At 54.8% G+C, this 20,244-nt stretch overlaps 7 protein-coding genes across 7 annotated transcripts; 2 read left to right on the top strand and 5 right to left on the bottom strand.

Annotated features, from left to right (window-relative positions):
- Positions 1 to 49: 49 nt before the first annotated feature.
- Positions 50 to 1,796, bottom strand: TRIREDRAFT_61588 (dynactin subunit; the record flags this gene model as incomplete). The annotated part of the gene is made up of 2 exons (XM_006965224.1): positions 50 to 1,454; positions 1,513 to 1,796. 2 exons carry the CDS (start codon positions 1,794 to 1,796, stop codon positions 50 to 52), a joined length of 1,689 nt encoding a protein of 562 aa, XP_006965286.1.
- Positions 1,797 to 6,102: 4,306 nt separating this feature from the next.
- Positions 6,103 to 8,194, top strand: TRIREDRAFT_62103 (uncharacterized protein; the record flags this gene model as incomplete). The annotated part of the gene is made up of 3 exons (XM_006965366.1): positions 6,103 to 6,240; positions 6,353 to 6,928; positions 7,001 to 8,194. Coding segments are annotated over 3 exons (1,908 nt in total), but the record flags the coding sequence as incomplete, so codon positions are not given.
- Positions 8,195 to 9,404: 1,210 nt separating this feature from the next.
- Positions 9,405 to 10,123, bottom strand: TRIREDRAFT_32204 (uncharacterized protein; the record flags this gene model as incomplete). The annotated part of the gene is made up of 3 exons (XM_006965178.1): positions 9,405 to 9,462; positions 9,540 to 9,621; positions 9,691 to 10,123. Coding segments are annotated over 3 exons (573 nt in total), but the record flags the coding sequence as incomplete, so codon positions are not given.
- Positions 10,124 to 11,130: 1,007 nt separating this feature from the next.
- TRIREDRAFT_61987 (uncharacterized protein) lies at positions 11,131 to 12,045 on the bottom strand (the record flags this gene model as incomplete). The annotated part of the gene is made up of 2 exons (XM_006965223.1): positions 11,131 to 11,788; positions 11,888 to 12,045. The coding sequence occupies 2 exons, from the start codon at positions 12,043 to 12,045 to the stop codon at positions 11,131 to 11,133; spliced, it is 816 nt and encodes a 271-aa protein (XP_006965285.1).
- An 895-nt stretch (positions 12,046 to 12,940) lies between these two features.
- Positions 12,941 to 14,953, bottom strand: TRIREDRAFT_77785 (uncharacterized protein; the record flags this gene model as incomplete). Its single annotated transcript, XM_006965222.1, has 7 exons — positions 12,941 to 13,195; positions 13,261 to 13,295; positions 13,385 to 13,660; positions 13,818 to 13,853; positions 13,943 to 14,398; positions 14,500 to 14,667; positions 14,761 to 14,953. 7 exons carry the CDS (start codon positions 14,951 to 14,953, stop codon positions 12,941 to 12,943), a joined length of 1,419 nt encoding a protein of 472 aa, XP_006965284.1.
- A 1,660-nt stretch (positions 14,954 to 16,613) lies between these two features.
- TRIREDRAFT_107218 (uncharacterized protein) lies at positions 16,614 to 17,609 on the top strand (the record flags this gene model as incomplete). Its single annotated transcript, XM_006965365.1, has 4 exons — positions 16,614 to 16,767; positions 16,832 to 16,906; positions 16,964 to 17,035; positions 17,104 to 17,609. The coding sequence occupies 4 exons, from the start codon at positions 16,614 to 16,616 to the stop codon at positions 17,607 to 17,609; spliced, it is 807 nt and encodes a 268-aa protein (XP_006965427.1).
- Positions 17,610 to 17,817: 208 nt separating this feature from the next.
- TRIREDRAFT_107217 (uncharacterized protein) lies at positions 17,818 to 18,522 on the bottom strand (the record flags this gene model as incomplete). Its single annotated transcript, XM_006965221.1, has 1 exon — positions 17,818 to 18,522. One exon carries the CDS (start codon positions 18,520 to 18,522, stop codon positions 17,818 to 17,820), a length of 705 nt encoding a protein of 234 aa, XP_006965283.1.
- Positions 18,523 to 20,244: the final 1,722 nt, after the last annotated feature.

Here is a 20,244-nt window from a genome sequence, read left to right as displayed (position 1 = left end):
CTCGGACCATCTATCTGGGTATCTATCGCTGTAAATGTCCCAACTCGCCTCACTCTTGACTGATACGCCCAACGCCCAGCACGCACCAATACGCCAATTCACGCTTCTCCCTACCCTCCTTGTCCTTGCTGGAGGGCCCTTCCATGTCAGCCTGCGTATCAGCCTCCCACTCCATGCGCACAAACATGGGAATCTCAAGAATATCCTCGCCCTCTTTCAGCGGGCTCATGTCGACCCTTTCGCCCTTGTTGCCTGGCTGCTGCTGCTGCTGATCGAGCCGCAGCGACGCCGGAATGACCTCCAGCACGATGCTCACCCAGTTGCGCCCCTTTTCCCAAATCTTTCCCACCTCGGGACCCTCGTCGGCCTTGCGGCTGCGATCCTTTTCGTCGTCCTTGAGGGCATCGTCCCACATGTCCGTGTTGGCATCCACCTCGAACTGCGGACACAGCACGGTGACTCTGCTGGAGAAGCGGCCAGGCGTTGCGTTTGGCGAAGCCAGCGTGACTTTGATGTTTTCGAACAGTGGATTCTTGAACGTGACCACGAAATGATACGGCTGATGCGGCTTCAGCGGTGCTTCTTCCTGGACCATGGGCCGATACGTGATAGGAACTGGCGGAGCGGTAGGATTGAGCGGCCGGATCGTGATGGTGGGTATGTACGACTTTGCAACCAATCGAATCTTGAACCTCGTCGACACGACCTTAGCCTCCGGTTTGGATATAATGTGCCGACAGGAAGGACAACGCTTCGATCGCTTGCTGCGCAAAAGATAGGCAATCGGCCGGAGCTCATCCTCGAACCGCCCAGACTCCGTCGGCTGTTCGTTTCGCTGGTCAAGCGAAGCTGTCGCGCCCCATCCTCCCTCCAACAGCTTCTTGATATCACTCGACTCGTCCAGATTGGCAATCTTCAGGCCGTCGTTGGTGCCGAGTGCCTCGCGCATAATGTCCGCCGGGCCCTGTTGCAGGCGGCCCTGGTGACCACGGCCTGTGTACAGGGACATGATGCGTGTCAGAGCGGCAGGAGACGAGAATCCCAACCCATCGTGCAACGGGAGCCCGCGTAATGATGTGTTTGCCTCTGAGAGCTGTTGTTGGTAAAAGGCCTTTAGGTTGGCGAATTGCAGGTCCGCGTCGACCTGGTCGTCGGGCACGGGGGGCTCGTCTGGGTTGTCCTTTCGACGGTCTTTGACGTCTCGCAGTGTGAGCTTGGGCTTGCCTCCATTGTTCACCTTGGAGAGTTGATTGTATATGCCGCTGGGGCGGTCGAATTCGATGCCGATCTCGGTGGAGGTCCAGTTGCAGTACTGGCAGAAGAGGGCATAGGGGCCACCGCTGGGATTGGCCTGGTATTGTGTAGGGAGGAGATTCGCATCCGTGGTAGGCTGAATGGCGCCAACCTGAAGAGGACCAATGCAGATCGGGCACTGGTAACAGCTCCGCGTACATCTGGCCAGTAGCAGTCAGACTTGAGGCCGTGATAATGTCCAAAGGGAGTGTCTTTTACCTGTTGCCCTCACTGCGTAGGTTACTGCTAGGCACCTCAAACAGGCAATTGGGGCAGTAAAACGTTACGGACTCCTCCGTGACGCATCTCGGGCATCGGATCTGTTGGCAGTCTTCGCAGTAGAGGAGGTATTCGATTGGGTATAAGCTGTAGTTTGACCGCGGGGCTTTTGGATCGAACGCTCGGTCGTCGTCCTCAGGATCTGACGCCGCGCCGCCAGGGTGGAAAACAGTCTGGTCTGAGCAAGGGCATTGAATGTATGTGTATGGGGTCAAGGGCGACATGGTTGCCGTTACATGGCGCGAACGTGGGTGGAATGATGGAAGAGTAAACAGAGGCGGGTATCTTGTGCTGGGCTGCCATCACGAAGCTTCGGTGAGTCGCCTTTGAGCTAAGGTGAGCTCGGTGAGCTTACTGTCCTTTCACGTGATTTTACATCTTTATCAATCAGATCGATTGAGCTTATCGATTTGGCTGATTATGTAATCACCTTGATCCATCCGATAGTGCGACTACTTCTGTCCCTCGTATCGGTTCCCCGCTTTCTCTCTCGCAGATGCGCCCCAGATTCTCTGGTGATGATCCTGGCCAAAGCTCTCAACGACGGGCGATCGATTGATTGCGATGACGCTGCCATGACCAGCAGCAGCTTCCGGGCTGGTGGCAAGAAACTGGCTTCCGGACGGTGGCGGATCTGCAGTGATAATGCCCTCGTGCAGTCTCTGGATGCGACGACGACGATAAGACGGGAGCTGGCCGTTTTCGTTTCGATGTTTGCATCGTTTTGGATGACACGCCAATCTTTGCCCGTTCAGCCTTGGGGAGATCCCCGAGATTATACAGTACATACTCGATGTATTGCCATCACGGCAGCTGAACTTGCTCAACATCAGCTCCTCACATCGGCTTCGTGTAAGCTGGACGACGATCCGCCATCCATGTCCTCTTGGATTAGTAGGTAGTCTTCAGATATCAGGCCACGCAAGCCCCCCTGATACGGACGCAACAGGATAGTCGGATATCGGCCACAAACAGTCCGCGATGAAACAATAGCGCTAGTCGTGCCAATGCTCTCTGACAACCTTGATAGGCAGCTAATGGCAGCCTCGGAAAATTGCTTCTTTACGAGTACGAGCCACGATGGCAGAGGGCACTAAACCTGTGAGATGTGCAGTCCTCCGCTAGCCATGGTTGGGTGACTCTATGAGGCTGCGTCTAAACGTCTTAATGTCGCCGACTTTGTCTCGTCCGCTAGGCCGACCCGTTCTCTACATGTCTCATCAGGCGAAAGGCCAACATCTAGAAGTAGCAGATTCGCTTTTGGGCGTCCTCTGAGAGAATGCTCGACAACCTTCCTTCTTTGGGGTTTGTAAGCGGGGATTGAAGGCGTTTGTCTCTGCTGGATGCCACCACATTTGTCCAGGTCCAGGCCAGGAACAAGAGAGGGGAGAAGCACGGGAAAGCCACAAGTAATCAGGAACAGTGGCTCGTATTTAACCTTTGACTGGAGCTGGCTGAGTGAGCACGCAAAATGGATGTTTACGAGCGTACGTAAGGCTGACAAAACCGAGGTCGGTAAAAGAGACGCTTCTCGGATTCCGCAAGCAGAATCTTGTTCTCTGCCGGGGAGGCTTGCAGGGAGGTGTCTTGTTGAACGCTTAAGCGGCGCGGTATCGCGGATCCGTGGAGTCTCCAGACTCAAGGAGAAAGCCGAGCAGGTTGCAAGATATGCAGAAATGAGGGTTAATCGCTTCGAGGAGGCCGCGACGGTGTCTCACATGCTGTAGAACCATCCAAGGAAAAGGGGAGGGAAGCAAAGGCTTTCGTTGGCGTCGCCGACAGAGACATCGCCATCATGTTTCGCTGGTTCCGGCCAACAAGCCCGCAAGGGAGTTGCGCTCGTACAGTATTCAGTATGGCGGCGACGCAGGTAACGCAATACTGGAAGTCAATGATGCCTGCACGACGTCGGGGCGATGTCTGTCTCATCGGATCTGAGATGGGATGGCCGCAGCCCACAGCAGTCCGCCAGTGCCGCCGAGGGGTGGAGTTGAACATCGTGGATCCCTGTCCGATGGGCCAAGAGCTTGTCAAGTTGCGAGGAGAGGGCAGAGCCCGGATGGCATGATGATACTCGTCACTTTTCCTCCTCGGTCCACTCCCGGGCGGCTTCACGGGGAACGGAAGGAGAATTTTTGCCAGAAGTGCCGTCTGCCAGGATGAGGAATGAGTTGGAAAGAAGCAGAAGTGATCGATCAACAGGGACACAGGCCGCATCAACGTGGGCTAATTCCTTGGGCTAGGTAGGTAGAGATGGGAGGCGACGAGACGTGTAATACGGAGTACTGTAACAGAGCAAATTCCCACAGGCAGCAATTAGGGCATTTTTGCGAGTCTGCGATTGGATCTTGTCTGTTGACAGAGGGTTCAGCCTGGCAATAGTCTATGATAGAGGCAGTGACGTGGATGCATCTCGTTCTGCGCTCTGTCCATTGAGAGACTGGAAAAGGCCCAGCTCACCAACAAAGGATGCTGCTGGTTCCGCCGTTTCTCTGCGTCTCGGGGGACTCGACTGGCCGGCCTCTCCATATTATGCCACGACATGCAAAGAGTGAGCACTGCGTGGCGGGACCCAGACCAAGGCAGGCGAAGGCGAAGGCGACTATGGATAGGTATGGATATCTGGTTTCTCGTGGTCAGACTGGCCGGTCGCGGCCGTGGTTGATATGCATCCGGACTTTGGCCCCAGCAAGATATGTGCGCCAAGGCAAGAAAAGCGCAGAAGCGACTCATTGCCCAACAAGAAGCCGTCCTGTCGTGCTTGTGCTCGTCGTGCATGCGCGTCCTATTCGTTCTCGAGAAGCCAAAATACTCTCGACCGTAACGTAGCAGCAGTTGTTTGCCGCAGCAGTACCCAAGCCGACGGGTCACTCTGTGAACGTGGGCTTTTCTCTGATTTAATTTTTTTTTCTTCTTCGCAGCTGATGATGGCTCTGGTGGAGAACGTCATGCAAAACAAGGATCGGATGCTGCGACTCTGTGCCAGCTCACCACCGCCTCGTGCTCGTTGCAGAGCCAGTGAGCGGCTGGCACACCCCTGCAAGCGATGAACGCTTGGATGAGACATGGCTTTTTTGTCTGCTGCTGCGCCAAAACCGGGCCAAGGCTGTTATAGCATGGTGCTGATGAGCACGATGTCATCCCTGCTGGTGCTGCTGCTGCGTGTTTCTCGTACGTGCAGCTGCATAACGTGGTGTTTCTTCCGTCGTCGCAGCTCGTCTGGGAAGTGTATGAGGCGGTTCGTGCTCCGAGGCTCCCGTCTGAAGCACCGTCGATGCCCGCTCCCATGCCCGTCTTGCCGCAGTGAGCGAGCGATTGATGCTGGAATCAATTACAGATCGTCCGAATCATCGCCTTCTACGGCGTTCCTTTGCTGCAGTGGGGGCGACCCTCGGAAGCACTTCTATTTTTTTCTTCAAGCTGCTGCCGGTGCCTTGAGCTTGACTGATGCAATCGATGGCCGGTCCCGCGCTAAGCCGCTAGCGCCCCTAAGCGGCCTAGCACCATCTCGCCGGGGCTAGAATACAGGGGCCGCATCCCTGCAATAGCAGTTGAGCAGCCACTGGCCAGCGCCTCTGCGGCGTGCTGCTAGGGGAAAAGGAAAATTGCACAGCGCCTGGCTAGGCTGCCCAGCCCCTACAGCAGCAGGCGCTAGGCCAAGCTAAGCACCAGAGCTCAGCAATTGCCTTTTCGGCACCCGACGCTTGAAATGGGAGAGCAGAACAGAGCCAGAGCCAGAGCAGAACCAGCACCAGCACCAGCACCAGAGCAACTCCGTCCTGGTCCAGCCCAGCAGCACGGAAACGTCTGTCGTGGCTTTTCGTGTCGTTCCTCCTGCTTCTCCCCTTCTCTTTTATACTTTCCATGAGCTTCGCCATTCCTCCCCACTCGTGTCCAGCCAAACTCGTACTTGTACGGTCCTAGCCCGGGCCTGGCACCATGGTGGCTGTCGAGTGATTTCATCTCATGGCTGCATTCGACTGCCAATACGCTCTGCCGTGATACCGCCATCGAGCCTCGACGGGCGTCCAGCAAGCTTCAAGCCTTGCAGGAACCACCGCACCAAGCAGTTACACGGCCGGGGAACACGAGGGCGGGCTCACCAGCCACTAGCCTGTGACGTCTCGGGCTGCCCTCTGGCTTTCTTGGAGGCTCGACGAGGAGATCCCGACTCGACTTGCCCGTGATTCGACGCTTTTTGCCTTTTATCTGCCGACAGACTGGACCTGGAATGGTGTGAGGGGAGGTGGATAGAGAAAAGGGAAAAGGGAAAGGGACATTAACTTTAGACTTTTCATGCTGTGGATGCTTCAGCCTGCATGAGGTGCTGATATACGAAATACACACTGCCTGATACACCACCCGGCGCTGATAGTATATAACCATCCGAGGCCTGTCTCGCCGTTGGGGGCCGCCTACAAGTACATATCCGGTCCGCCTTCACCACACAGCGTCTCCCTTCCGTTCCCCCCCTCCCCCCTTCTGCGGGCAGCTTCAACTCCACTCGGCAACGTCGATTCCCGCCTCCTGATGGCCGGCCCGAGGCCTCGATCAAACAGCGTCCGCAGGGCTCGCGGGCTTTCGATTGGAGAGGATGGCAGGCTGGCGCCGCTGCGGCGATGGGATGGTGCCAACAAAACGTGCAGGGACTGGGACGGGCTGCGAAGAGTGAGTCTGCATGGGTCCAATCGAATGAATTGCGCGGGCGGACGCCTGTGGTTGCGTGCGCCAATGGCGTGTGAACAAGAATCTAACCGTTGTGGCTGTTGCATGGCGATAGGACCCCGAGATATGGGAGAGAAACGGCAACTGCCTCGTCCACCTGTATGCCAAGGGCGACTCGAAGCGCGGGCCGTCCTTCAAGCTGCCCTTTGCGGCCCTGCTCTCCGCCGGCTGCCTTCCACTCATCGAAAAGTTCCTCGTGCTAGACAGCCTCGCGTCCAGGACGGCGGAGGAAATCGAGAGGTGGGATCAGCTGCATCCAAGGTCGACGGCTGAGCTGTACATCCCGGCCCCGCCGCATGCCACCGAGAAGCAGGCTCAGCTCTACCACTTGTCTTTCAGGAACCTATTTGCCTGGGTCCTGGGACGGCCAATGGTGGGTGGAAACCTGGGAAGCGCACTCGTGGCGCTTCTGGACTCCATGCGCGAGTTCAGGTCCTCTCGGGAGAGCAATGTGGATGACCTGCTCACTTACATGCGCCACGCTCATTACCTGAACATGGCCGAGGAGCCAGTCCACGCGGCCGCAGTCCTCCACCTGGCAGAAACATTTCAACTGAGTGACTTGTACAGGCGAGCCTTTGTCCACTGCGTCGGCATGCATGAGCGCCTGTTTTGCACTCCAGAGTACCAGGTAAGGGAGGAGCAGACCCCGTTGTCTCGAATTCTCTTGCAGGCTGGGCACTAATCTTGTCTCATGTGATAGCTCATCAGTGCGGCATCGCGAGCGCTCGTCCGCAGGGCGCGCTTGGAGATGAACGCCATGCTCCAGCAGACAGCCAACAGACTGAGGACCTTCCTCTACGAAGAGCTATCAGAAGCGAAGATGGGCATTCCAGCCGCGACCCGCGCTCACCTTGACAGGTTTCGAAGCTTCCTGCTGGCCTTTTACTCCGCCAAGTTTGGCCGCTACCCTCCCAGGTCCTTCAAAGCAGGCCTGCTCAACATCATGGCAGAGGATTTCGACGCCCTTTACGAGCTCCTGGTGGACAACAACTATACCGTTTCGGGCATCATGCCCCCTACGGCGGTCGGCGGTATCTGTACGGAGCAGCTTGTCCAGACGTTTGACGAGAACAACCAGTTCGAGCACTTGCCGCATCCCCTTCCGCTTCTGCCCCAACTCGAGTCTACCCACGACGGGCTCCGCTGCCTCTCCAAGCTGCCCTTTGTCGAGAAGTTGACCGCCGGACAGCGGCAAGACACGGTTGCGGCCCTCATTACGGCATCCAACTGGACCGAGAGGTGTTTCAGGAACGACCTCGTCCAGGCGTACCGCCGCTTCGAAGAGGACGCTGTCCTGTCACCTAGCAAGGCTGACAAGAGCGAGAGAATGTCCCTACTGGAGGCGCGCAAGGTGCGATGGGTTCTGATCTATGCGGTCCACCAAGTGCTGCGCTGTGCGACACAGAAACCGGCCGAGGCGCGGGACGAGGAGGCGTCTTATCATCTCGCAGTCTCGTTGAAGGGCACCCCTCCATGGGCGTCGACGCCTCACGAGGCGAAGCAGACGCTGCGCATCGAGACGGACATTGTTGCGAGCGACGACCTCGTGACCAAGCGGGTCATCAAGATCTCGGAAACTCCGGTGAGCAGGATAGAGATCAAGCCCGACATTGACTACTTTGCGTTGGCGCACAAGAGCCGCGATCCGTCCTTGTCCACCCTGTCGGACAATTCTTCACCGACCACGCTGTCCCGGTCTAGCTCGTTTTCCATCTGCCTGCGGCGCAACTCGACCATTCGCAGGTCGTTGCGGAGGTTTAGGAGGAGTTCCTCGTCGGCGTCACCAGCATCGACGACGCCGTCTTCGCCGGGACCAGCGAAGCCCTTGTACCACGAGATCGTCGTACAAGGCTATGGCAACGGGACACAGACCGTCACGGTCGAGCCAGACGAAGAGGCGCTGATGATGAAGGGAGCGCTGGCGGGCCGGAGCGATTCGACGGCGTCGACCCAGTCCAACGCGAGCGCGAGCTCCAACACGACCGCCTCGTCGGTGCCCGAGAGCATGAGCAGCACCATTGACACACTGTCGACGAGCGCTCTGTCCAGCCCCATGACGCCCACGACGGACGCCGCGTTGGAGCTCGAGATGATGCTCGCCAACTGGAGTCCGCTGGACAAGGAACCGGTTCGGCTGGATCTGCCGCGTTCGGCATCAGCCAGCGCCATTTCCGGCCAACTGGACGGCTTAGCGGCCGGGCTCCACAACCCCGGAGCATCCCGCACCAGCAAAGGACACATCAAGAGGAAGCGATGGAGCCTGGAGCCCACGCGGTCGGCGCCCTCGCCTGCCGCGCTGCAACGGCGGTACACGATGCTCGGAGATCTCCGACGAAAGAACTTTGGGCTCGAGGCCAAGCCCATTTCCGTCCGCATCCGTGAAAACAGCATCACCGAGGAGACGCGGGTTCCCGGGCGGAGGGATTCGGATGACTGGTCCCTGATGCTCGCTTTCATGGACGGGACGAACGGGGAGCCTGAAGAAGCCAAGACGAACGACGCATGGGCACAATACACAGAACTTGGAGGCCTTACCGCGATATGAGTCTAACACTTACTTTTGCATGCATATACTCTGGACGATTAGGAATAATGCATAATGAGGGATGGTGATGTTGAGGAAGGAAGAGCGGATAATGGACCGATTGTGTCCATTGGAGGAAAAGCATGCTTTGGAATTCTGCCACTATCCTTTTTTTTGTTCTCTTTTGTTTTCATGTTGTTGCATATTTGGTTGATACCCAGTGTCGGCAGACACGCTTACGATACCATTTTCTCTGGCTGTCACATTCATTTTGCGTTGGACATTCCTTTCTGTTACAAGTCCTGGGATATGGTACAAAAGACATAAAAAGGGGGTTAATAAAGGGTATATGAGGGCGCGCTTGTTCTTAGAGTACAAGTTTGAAAGAAATACATCACAAGAGCTACTCATTTGAACAGATGCAAAGCCGAGTGTCATTTCTCTTCGTATTCGTTGCGTTGCGGGCCATACATACAGACTCATATACACATATAACATACATGGACGTTTCCTTCTTGCTACCGACTTGTAGTAAACTACCTTAGTCGCTCTTTGAGCGTGAGGCGCGGTCGAGTCCGGCAACGAGGTCGCCGCCGATGGACCAGACCATGTAGGCCGAGCCGACGATCCAAGCGCCGCTTTTTGTTTCAAAAACATGTTAGCAGAGCTGCAATGGTGAGTTGATGAGGAGAGGGGGGGTTTGACTTTGACTTACTTGGGGATGATCCAGAGCAGGATGAGGTCCTCGAGGGAGTTGTGGCCGATGTTGTCGAAGCCACTGTAGTACTCGTTTGCCCCTGGTCTCAAGAGTCAGTTTTTATGCCCCACTGCAATTGGCATAATGAAATGCATCGTGTTGTTCTTACAGTACAGAATCGTCTTGCTCAGCGTCATGACGGCGGCACTGAAGCCGACGAGGGTGGCCCTGGCGCCGGCCCTCCCGCTGACGACCTTGTAGCCGGCGGAAGAGGAGCGCTTGCCGGCAAAGTACCAAGCGCCGAGGTACCAGAGGTAGAGGAGGGTCTCGATGGCGTTGAGGAAGCCCTGGGCGCTGGTGAAGCCGTTGCCGGCGCGGAAGGCCTTGAAGCCGTAGATGTGGTCGATCTCGCCGTAGAGCTTGTAGGGGGCCCAGAGGGGGTAGTGCCAGGCGCCGCCGGGCATGGAGTGGGGGCGGAGGAGGACGTAGCCGGTGTCCCAGATGACGAGGGGGAGGGAGATTGTGAGCCAGAGGAGGGTTGCCGTTGAGGGCGCGTGGGCGAAGGTTGATGAGGATGAGGAGCGTTTGGAGGAGGAGGAGGATTTGTTGGAGGTGCGTTTGGTGGAGGGGGTTTGGGGGAAGAGGGAGGTTGGTTCGACGCTGGCTGCGCGGGAGGAGGCGCGGGTGGTGACCATTTTGGAGGTGGTGATGATGATTTGGTTTTGTTTTGTTTTGGTGGTGTTGATGTGTGTTTTTTGGTGGTTGGTTGGTTGGTTGGTTGGTTTTTGAGGTGAGAGGAGGAGGGGATCGTGAGGAGGATTGATTGATTGAATTGAGGGTTTGGGTGGAAATGAGGGGGAGGGGGCAAAGTAGCGCGTTACTGCTTGAGCCTCGGGACGTTTTTTTTTTTTTTTTTTTTTTTGAGAACTCGTAGGGCGACGAATTCTCAATTGACTTTTTGCTTTGACACGAAAGTGACGCGAAAGATGTTGGAAGACAGAGAAAGAAGATGGTGAAGAAAGAGAAAAAACGGATTATTACTAAAAGTGTGTGTGAAGGAGTGTGTTTGTGTACCTACATGCAGAAAGAGGACAGCGATGCAACAAGGCGACTAAACGGACGAATCACAGTGAGGCAGCGCGGGAAGATGGTGTGGTGCTTGCTAAAGAAAAATAAAATTGGAGTCGTTTAACGGCTTGAGGGGGGTCAAAGTGGGATTCGGAGGTGTGTGTGTGTGTGTGTGGCAGTTGGTTGGGCTTGGAGCACCGGGGTTTGGGTGGTTGATGTTGACGGGGATCCGGGTTTGATGGGTTGGGGGTTTTGAAGGGAGTTGCTCCGGAGGCCGTGGCGTTTCGGGGGGGAATTTTGGGAGGTGAGGAGATGAGATGGGATGAGATGGGATGGGAGTTAATCTGGATGTAGGTACGAGGCAAGGGGGGAAAAGAAAGCTCGTGTATTGTATATCACGGGATTGACGCGATTGGCTTTTAAATCTCATGCTCTAGTGTCGTCGTATTCTCACATGCTGCTGACTGACACGAGGCCTTCTAGTAGTATTTGACGTAGAAGAACATTTCGAAGATGCTGCTCCCCCAGGCAATCATCAGCATCAACCCCCAAACGTGTCTCCTCCATTGTCCAGATACTCGCGCTCCTCCTCCGTCGTCTCCCTCCCCAGCACGCCGTTGCGGTGCGGATACCGCCCGAACCGCTGGAGAATGGCCCAGTGCCTCTCTTCAAAGCCGAGGTTGAGCTGCGCATACTCTCTCGCAGCATCAGGATTCATCTGCACGACCTTTTGCGCGGCGAGGCGGTATGTGTATTCATCATCTACATCGCTCTCCTCGTCATCCCCATTCGCCTTCTTATTCTTCTTCTTCTCAGAGGATGTCAGCAGCAGGCTTTCCACGTCCCTCGCGAGCAGCTGATATTTTGCCACCGCGAGCTCATGCAGTCGCGCGTCCTCGGAATGCATCAGCGGGACGTAGAACCACATCCGGCACGCAAAGCGCCAGCGCATCTCGGGCCAGCGGTCGGGGATGCCGCGGTCGAGGGCTGCGAGGGCGACGTCGCGCGCCATGGGGTCCCAGTAGGTGAAGACGGCAGAGGAGGACTCGCCGCGGAAGCAGTTGCGCGGGATCTGGTCGAGGAGGAGGACGAGGCTGAGCCAGTCGTGGCTGTCGGTGGGCTGGAGGGCGTAGACGATGTCGTGGCCGGAGGTGATGCCGCGGGAGCGGATGGCGGCGAGGGTCGGGCCGAAGCGTTCTCTTTTCGGGGGGAGAGGAGGCCATTGTCAGGGACGGGGGGTGATGGTGTTGATGATGGAGGATTTATGGAGGAGAGGTGAGTTGAATGAGAGGACTTACACGCAGTGCTTGTCGAATTCGGGACCGCCAAAGAACCAGCGCTTGTTGTCCTCGGTGCTGGGTATGATGAAGGCGTCTGGGCCGGAGAGGTGTTCGAACCAGAACTCGCGGACGCTCAGCAGGACTTCTGGCGTGAGGATGAGGGAGATGCAAGCCATCTTGTCCTTGGAGGTGGCGGGTGAGGGATCCGTTGATGGAGGTTGGTGGTGGTGGTGATGATGACTGCTGTGAGTGAAGGCCCTGGGACTCGACTGCGGCTTCCAAGATCTCCAAGCTGGCTGATGAAGTCCTTGAACAGTTTGACCACTGTATGTTATTCTGCTTGACTGGTGAAGTGCATGTGCAGAAGCTGTGCGATGCTTTAGTCTTAAAACGACTTTCACAGCTTGAACTTGCACAGATGGTTGAAGGGTTACGCACCTCGACAGCGGGACAGCGGCCGCGGGCTGTAGCTGGACAGCAAAGCCGGCGGTGCTTTCAATGACAGACCCCTTTGCATTTTATGCAATCGAACTCGAAGGATGCCACGTCTTGGAAATAAGGATGAATTTATATACAAGAAATATATATGACTCCAAGAATTGCCGTCTCAGCTCGGGGTCCAATTGGAGCTGCTAGCCTGCCGATTCTAGCATGGACGTCACTTCGCGCTTGGCCAAGGCCGAAAGGCCGAATTCGACACACCCGACTACTACTATAAAAGACTTGTCTTACCTTCAATATTATTCATCATTGCCATACGCTTACAAAACCATCAATCATCTTCCATGGTCCAAACGGCACTAGTAGTAGTAGTATTATAGACCTGACAAGCAAGACATCTGACTTGCGAAGCTGGAATTTGATTGTGAAAAAAACAATACCGAAACAGAACAAAACAAAACAAAACTGAGAAACATACACTCTGACGGCAAGACATGGCATTATACGTCGTCGTCGTCGGACGATTTATCTTCGTGGCGGTACGATAGAACGCTTATAGGCGTGCGCTTGGCGTTAAACACTGCACGTCCCTCGTCAGCATCTTCACTTACTCACTCTTATATCCAAGTCCTAGATTTTTTCCCAAAACTCACAAATGTCCATTTCTTCCAGCGACAGGCCCTTGGTTTCCTTGATAAAGAACCAGGTGTACAGCACCAGCGCCCAGTTGAAGCAGCAGAACATGAGAAAGGCCTTCCAGCCGAGGTTGTTGACTGCCGCCGGCGTGACTTGGCTGAGGGTGAAGCCAAAGAGCCACTGGGTCGCTGCGCCGACGGCGATGCCTCCTTCGCGGACTCTTGTGGGGAAGATTTCGCTCATGTAGAGCTGTTGTTTCTCATGTGGTAAGCATCTCTTCTTACCAGGTTCGAGAAGAGTTTGATAAGACTTACCCATGGGATGGGACCCCAGGAGATGTTAAACGTCACTGCATTTGGTTCATATCAGCAACTCACAACTCCGAGATCCAACGGAAGGAATCACTTCGAGATGATTCAGAGGGGAGAAGAGACGCACTCGCTTCGAGAAAAATCATCGTCAACGACGCAATCGCCGGCGGCGTCAACCTCCCTCCATCGACGGGCGGCGGATATCTCTGCGTGAGCACGCTGATGATGAACATGTAGGCGCCCATGAGGAACGAGCCGGCGAGCAGCGACCAGCGGCGGCCGATGCGCTCGACGAGGAAGAGCAGGAAGAAGGCGCAGCTGACGACCTTGCAGACGCCGAAGAAGCCGCTGAGCAGGAGGGCGTTTTGGCCGGCGCCGACGGCTTGGAAGACTTGGGGGGAGACTGCGCGGGCGGGCCGGCGGGCGTGTTAGTCGATTTTGATGTACCAGATGAGATGATGTTGGACGGGGGGGGGGGGGGAGATGGCGGAAGAAAGATGAAGGAGGGATGAAAAGAAAGAAAGGTCAGATGAGGAGGCATGGGGGTCATGTTTGCGTACAGTAGGCCAGGGATGTGTTTCCCGTCAACTGCGCTCCTAGAATCTCCCGAGTCAGCAGAGACCTTTGCATCGAACAACACAAGGGGAAAGCAAGCAAGCAAGCAAGCAAGCAAGCATCAACACACCAATTTGCAGCGTCACCGCCAAAAAGATGCGATGCCGATTCGCCGGCAACCAGTATTCCTTCCACGAGAAGCCGGCCGTCAGCCTCTCCTCCTCCTCGATGCCGGCCACAATCTCGCGAAACTCCATCCGCACCTCGAGCCGGTCCCCCCCGCGGACCCAGATGAGCGACTCGAGCGCTTCCTCGTGCCGATCGTGCTGGGCGAGCCACCGCGTGCTCTCCCTGGTCAGCAGCATGCCCAGGCCCAGGATGCCGCCGGGCACGAGCTGCAGGGCGACGGGGACGCGCCACTGCCGGGTCGTCGACGGGGCCATGTGCTGCGCGGCGCCGTAGTCGACCCAGTAGCTGGCGGAGACGCCGAGGGTGAAGAAGAACTGGAAGAGGGAGCCGAGCTGGCCGCGGATCTCCTTGGGGGCCATCTCGGCCGAGTACATGGGGATGATGACGGTTGCGACGCCTGCCCGGGTACAGCAATCGTGTCAGTCTCTGTCTCGTATACCCGGGGTACTAGATACTGTGATGAGACGGGATATATATATATATATGGTCGTTTGTTACCTGCTCCGATGCCGGATATCGTCCGGCCGGCGTACCACGTTGCGATGCCGTGTTGATAAAAGAGCTGCAGCACGGCACCGATGTTGAAGATGAGCGAGGCCGCCGCCAGCGCCCATCGGCGGCCATACCGCGCAGTAAACGGCCACACGAACAAGCACGAGAAGAAGGCTATGACAAGTAAAAGTGAGTACCCGTTTATCGATCAGCAGAAAAACCAACCACAACCGATGAAGATTGTGTCATGGGCAAGTTAGAATTTACCTCCCGCCTGCAGCAGGCTGGCCGACAGCGAGGCGACGTTCTCCTTCTCGCGCTCGCTAAAGCCCATGTCCCGCTGGAAGGACTGCAGCGTCAGGACGCCGCCGACGATGCCCGTGTCGTAGGCGAAGAGGAAGGAGCCGACACATGACAGGGCGACGAGGTACGTGGCCCTCCATGTGCCGAGGCGCGTCATGATGGGGTTTGGGCGAGGGTTTTCATGGGTGGAGGGGAGGGGGGTTGGTGGTTTGGTGTAGTGATGTTAGAGGATGGAGGAGGTGGCTGTCTGATACATTTGGTGCATGTAAATGGGGGGAGATGCAGATACGAAAGTGATGATGAGATAGATGTGCGATGAAGAGTGGGAAATGTAAGGGTTGATGAAGCTCCCTTGGCGGGTTTGATGGAAGATGATTGTGAGGTTCGGTCTCGAGGTGAGGCGATTTACGTATGGACGGGCTTTGCGAACAGAACAGGTCTGATTTTGACGTAATCGGGGCTGAGCTGCTGCATTTGCACTGCACTACCTACCCATCTACGTGCAGACGGAGTGCTGTACATGTCCGTCTACCGTACATACCTACTAATAGCCAATTCATCCGGGAGCATACATGATAGTCATGCTATCTATCATTCACTATCCTCCGGTCTGAGCTATTCCCTATCTATGGTGTGACCGGCCATGCAAGCACACCACAGCGTATATCACCCTTCCATTAATGCATTCTCTTCGATCCAAGACCATTTTCCCCCGGCTCACGAGGCAAGGGAACAAGGGCTGGCTGCGGGGAAGTGCTAGCTTCGTGCGGAGACGGGGGATATATAGTATGTCGTGTGCAGTATGTGATATTTATCCGTAGTATCGTGTCAAGGATTTACTCCAGATTTCCTGTTTAGGGGAGGTGGATTATTACAGTTGGTGCTGAACCAGTGTTAGTTTCCTCGTTGGAATCGAGATTGTTGGCCTTGTCAAGGCTATAGAGGATAATATAGCTCATGCTATTATGTATCTTGTTTAAGAGTCTGAGATGGACAGTTGGAGGATGGCATTAGATGTTGTATGTGTGGCTTGTGGTGGCGGGGGAGGAGTCTGGGGTCAATTACATGTGGGTAGCTTCTGGGGGAGGAGGGTCGGCTATGGTGGGAAGCTATTGATATGAGGCGTTGAGCCCTCTTGACAAGAACATAGACTAGGATGAATTGACTTTTTGGGTAGTTTCGCGGCGTTCATTGTTGGATTTATAGAACTTTGGTGGTATTTGCGAGGATTTGCTTAGTTGGTGTAAGTATTGACAAACGGTAGGCAGGCAGGCAGAGGTCAAATAGGCTGGACATCACCCAGGCTCAAACATGAGTGAATTCTTGCCTTTGCATATAGTAGACAATCAAGTTGCCTACAAACAGAAAGCTTGAACAGTTCGGTGAATGGCGAGAAATCCTTGCGAGCGTTTCATCAGACGGAAAGATCTCATCTATGCATATGCCGCATCATGTCTGCTCTTCAGACCTCATACCTCGTCCGCTGCAACAAGCGACGGCGCCACCTGCAGGCTTCCCTCGCTCAGGCCGCCACGAAAGGGCTTCACTTGGGAGACGCAACAGAAGAGAAGCATCACGTCTTGTGGCTGTTAAATCGGTTGCAAAGGTCAACTCGAGAAGAAACGCAGTTTCGCGCTGAGTCTACGGACATGTATATCTTGCCCCATGGCATCTCATCTATTTTCATTGCAATGACAATCAGCTCCATACCCCTTCATTCCTCTCAAAGCTCGTCGATTCCAACCCTAGACTACAATTGAGATACTCCCATCGTCTGCTTCAATCACTTCGTTCGCCCAAACGTTGAGAGCCTCACCATGGCCCGCAATCAACTCTTCAGCCACCGGTCAAGTCGCTCCAGCCGTCACAGCTCTAGACCGAAAAAGACGTGTAACGCCCCTGATTGCCATCGAGAGCGAATATCCAAGTATCATGATGGCGAGACAAAGAACTCAAAGTTCTGCCACAGGCGTAATTCACTCCTTTTCTTTCTATTCATCTTGGAATAAATATTCATCATCTGACGCTATTGCAGATTGTTGCTCGCTGAGCCCCAGCTTGGGCCTGTGCTGTGCGGAAAAGAGGTCTTCGGATGCCTTTTGCCATGAACGTGTGTTATTCAGTCTAAGCACTTCTTACAAATTACAGATTAGCTGACAATGTATAGATTCGACGTGTGTCGTTGAAGGCTGCAAGTCACGCATCGATCGATCCTCCTCCAGGCGACTCTGCCTCCGACGTATGCACCCTTTCAAGTCCACCATATCCCCCCTCCCTTCACCTCTCTTACTTAGGGTTTTACTGTAGACAAATGCCATATCCAAAATTGCGACAACCGAGTCGACGCTCCGTCCTACAATTTCTGCTGGGAACATGATCGAGCCGTCCTTGATAGCTTCCGGCTTACTCACATTCTGCCCGTTGCGGTGTACGCTACGCCTACGCCTTCGCCTTCGCCTCCGCCTTCTTCTCCTCGGAATACAGTGAGACAGGAACTGGTAGAGAGCATCGTGTCTTCCGTGGAATCTTCGGCTGTTTCTCCCACAAGCACCGCTCCGAGTGTGAAGGATGAGCCTGTTCAAGACGTTGCCGTCAATGAGACTACACCTGTTCTAGTGGATCGAAAATCGGAGGTGAAGGCCGAGATTGCTAGTCCAGTAATACAAGACAAATCTCAATCATTCAAGGAGGAGGAAAGTCTGCCGGCATTCTTCTCAGGAGTGGGCGTTGGGCTTTGTATTCTGCTGCAGATCATCTACGCTCTTGTACAGCTGCTGCTGGAACTCGTGCGAGGGGGTAAAAGGGGGTGGTAAATGGTAGAAGAGGAGGATTCGGAAGACGGATGATGCAAGAGATCAAAGAGATGGAATACTATGATTGAATCTGCGGGTGTAAGGTACATGTAGTATCATGGGGAAACGGTAATCTGCGAAGCTATCTACGTATCTATGGCTCTCAAGTAACCTGACAAGAAATTACGCAACCGAACAGCGATGAAAAGACCATCATGCAATGAACAGATCAGCTTGATCCGTACAAAAGTTCATAATATGCCTCGAGCATATGTCTCAACGAGCGAAACGTCAATCCCTCCCCAATATTCTCCACCAGCTTGGCCTCGTCCCGGATCTCAATCATCAACGCCGCGTCCGAGAGATACTTTGGATTCACACCAGCATTCGGTCCGTACGCAAGCAGCTCGATGTATTCTCCCTTTGGCGACGGATCCTGCGAATAAAGCGTAGCCTCCCACTGCGGCGGCCGAGAAAAGGTCGGGGGCAGGATGACGACGATGCCGAGCTCGTCTACAATGTCGATGCTGAGGGCCGTGTGAAGCGTCTCGATGAGGGACTCTGTGAGGATCAGAGAGCGAGGAGGGTAGTCCTTGTCGCCAAAGTAGTCGTGGGTCGGGGAGGGAGGGCCGTGGGGGCAGTCTTCGGGGTAGAAGAGCGGGGAACTGGGACCGGAACGGGGGACGTAGGAGGCGTAGGCGCTGCGTTTGAGGCCGATTAGTTGGATGCTCTGGAAGGGGCGGGGGTCGACGGGGATGAGGGGGCTGGGGAGTGCGAGCTCTGAGATGTCGGAGTAGGGGAGGGTTGAGCTGGGGCCTTGGGAGACGGGGTAGGGAGGGATGGAGGAGGTGGTGCGTTGGGGTTGGTTGTTGGAGGGGAGGCGGGAGGGGCTTGGGCTGCGGGAGACGGGGTAGGGAGGAGTTGTGTAAGGCATCCTGGAGAGGATTTTGGTAGGGATATAATAGGGCTTGGTAGGATGTTGTGTTTGAGAGTGTTTGAGGTGGTAGTTTGTTGTGGATTTGTGAGTAGTTGATTGAGTTGAAGGAACTGGACATCTTCATCGACTTATACGCAACGAGGGACTTGCAGTTGACACGAGGATGAGATGAACGCTCTGTTGTTCATCAAGGTTGAGCACTTGCTGGTTGAGTTCATTCTGGTCTCTTGTCCTCATGAGAAACACTCTTTATATGTTATGGAGGTCGAACCTGAACGTGCTCGACAGTTTACAGACGACCTTCTGAACAAGCCAATAGTCTAGGATGCTCTGAAAAGGGAACAAAGAACATTCCTCACACAGGGAGAGAATGGTTTCCTTGACAATTGCCATCCAGCCAACTGCAAGTAACCAAGTCTACCTCTGTTGTTCGACTGCAGAGCATCGTGAAGGCTTTCGATCGCTGGCTGCATGTGTAGCGAATCGCCGTCGACTGAGCCCTGTAGAAATAGCAAGCGATATATGGTCAAATTGAGGTCTTTTGGGCTTCGCTCAGGGGTTTCATTTCGTTCACACTTCTGACTCTTAGATCGCTATAGCAAACGTTTGTTTGATCCATACAACTATCATAAAACAACTCCCTTTAAGCCACACACAGCAATTCTCCGAAACTCAATTCAACAACACAAACTACCCCCGAGCCGAGACCAAGCGAGGCGTCAAGTCCCTCAAGCTACCCCAAAGCTTCATCACCACTAGCACCATATTCCTAAGTTCTCCTCACAAAATCAGCCAGTTTCTCCAAACAGTCACCAAGCCTGTGGTCTTTCAACCACGTAATAAACAGCAGCAGTTCCACATCAGTCCATCCCATGACGTCTTGCACGCCCAGCTAAAAGGCTTCCGGGGCCACTGCCTATATTTAGACGTCAGCCCACGTTAGCCCGATCCCGCCTCTGTGGGAATCTGCGAACAAACCTGTCTACCAACGCACGCCTACGCCGTATCAATCCATCCTACGTCTACACCTGGCCGTTCCACACCTTTCCACACCGAGGTGTGCTTTTGCTGTAGATCCGGAGCTCTAATCATGCGGTCCACGCAAGCCCTCTCGGACCCGATACTGTCTCCTTCTCCGTTGTTTGTCCTAGGGTGTACGAGTACAGTTGATGCGGCCGTTGTCGGCTTCACCATGGCAACGTACGAGTCGTATCATGCACGTTTCCTCGATAATGCTCCAGTGTGTCCTCTTGGCAATGGCGGGGGCTGTGGATTGTCTTCATGTATTACTGTACGGCAACGTCTTATCATCATGTATGGATGTATGTACGTGTGCACATATGTGGGCATGTACTTGAGCGACTGCCCCCATTGTGCGGTGTATGTACAAGCATGGCTTTTGGTGATTGTTTTGATCATGTCATGTACGTGCGTGTCGGACGACATGCATACTACTTAGACAACGAGTTGCCCGGCACCCTGATTGCTTGCTAGGTATGAGACGGGCTGTGCTGGTTGGCGATGGTGACACGGCAGGTTGCGGTGGCGCGGGAATGCCGACACAATGCAAGAAGCAAATGCTTCGATGGTTTTTCTTCGTGTTGCATCTTTCTGCATCTCCATCATGGCTCATTCATACTGGCAGTACATACTACAAGCAACCCTACTTTTATGAACTCTAGCTGATGGAATTATGTATGCCTCAGACTTCATAAAGAA

The sequence above is a fragment of the Trichoderma reesei genome (genome assembly GCF_000167675.1).
Source record: "Trichoderma reesei QM6a unplaced genomic scaffold TRIREscaffold_9, whole genome shotgun sequence".
Lineage (NCBI taxonomy): Eukaryota > Fungi > Ascomycota > Sordariomycetes > Hypocreales > Hypocreaceae > Trichoderma > Trichoderma reesei.
Note: the sequence above shows the minus strand (reverse complement) of the source record. Positions and strands in the feature narration are given on the sequence as shown.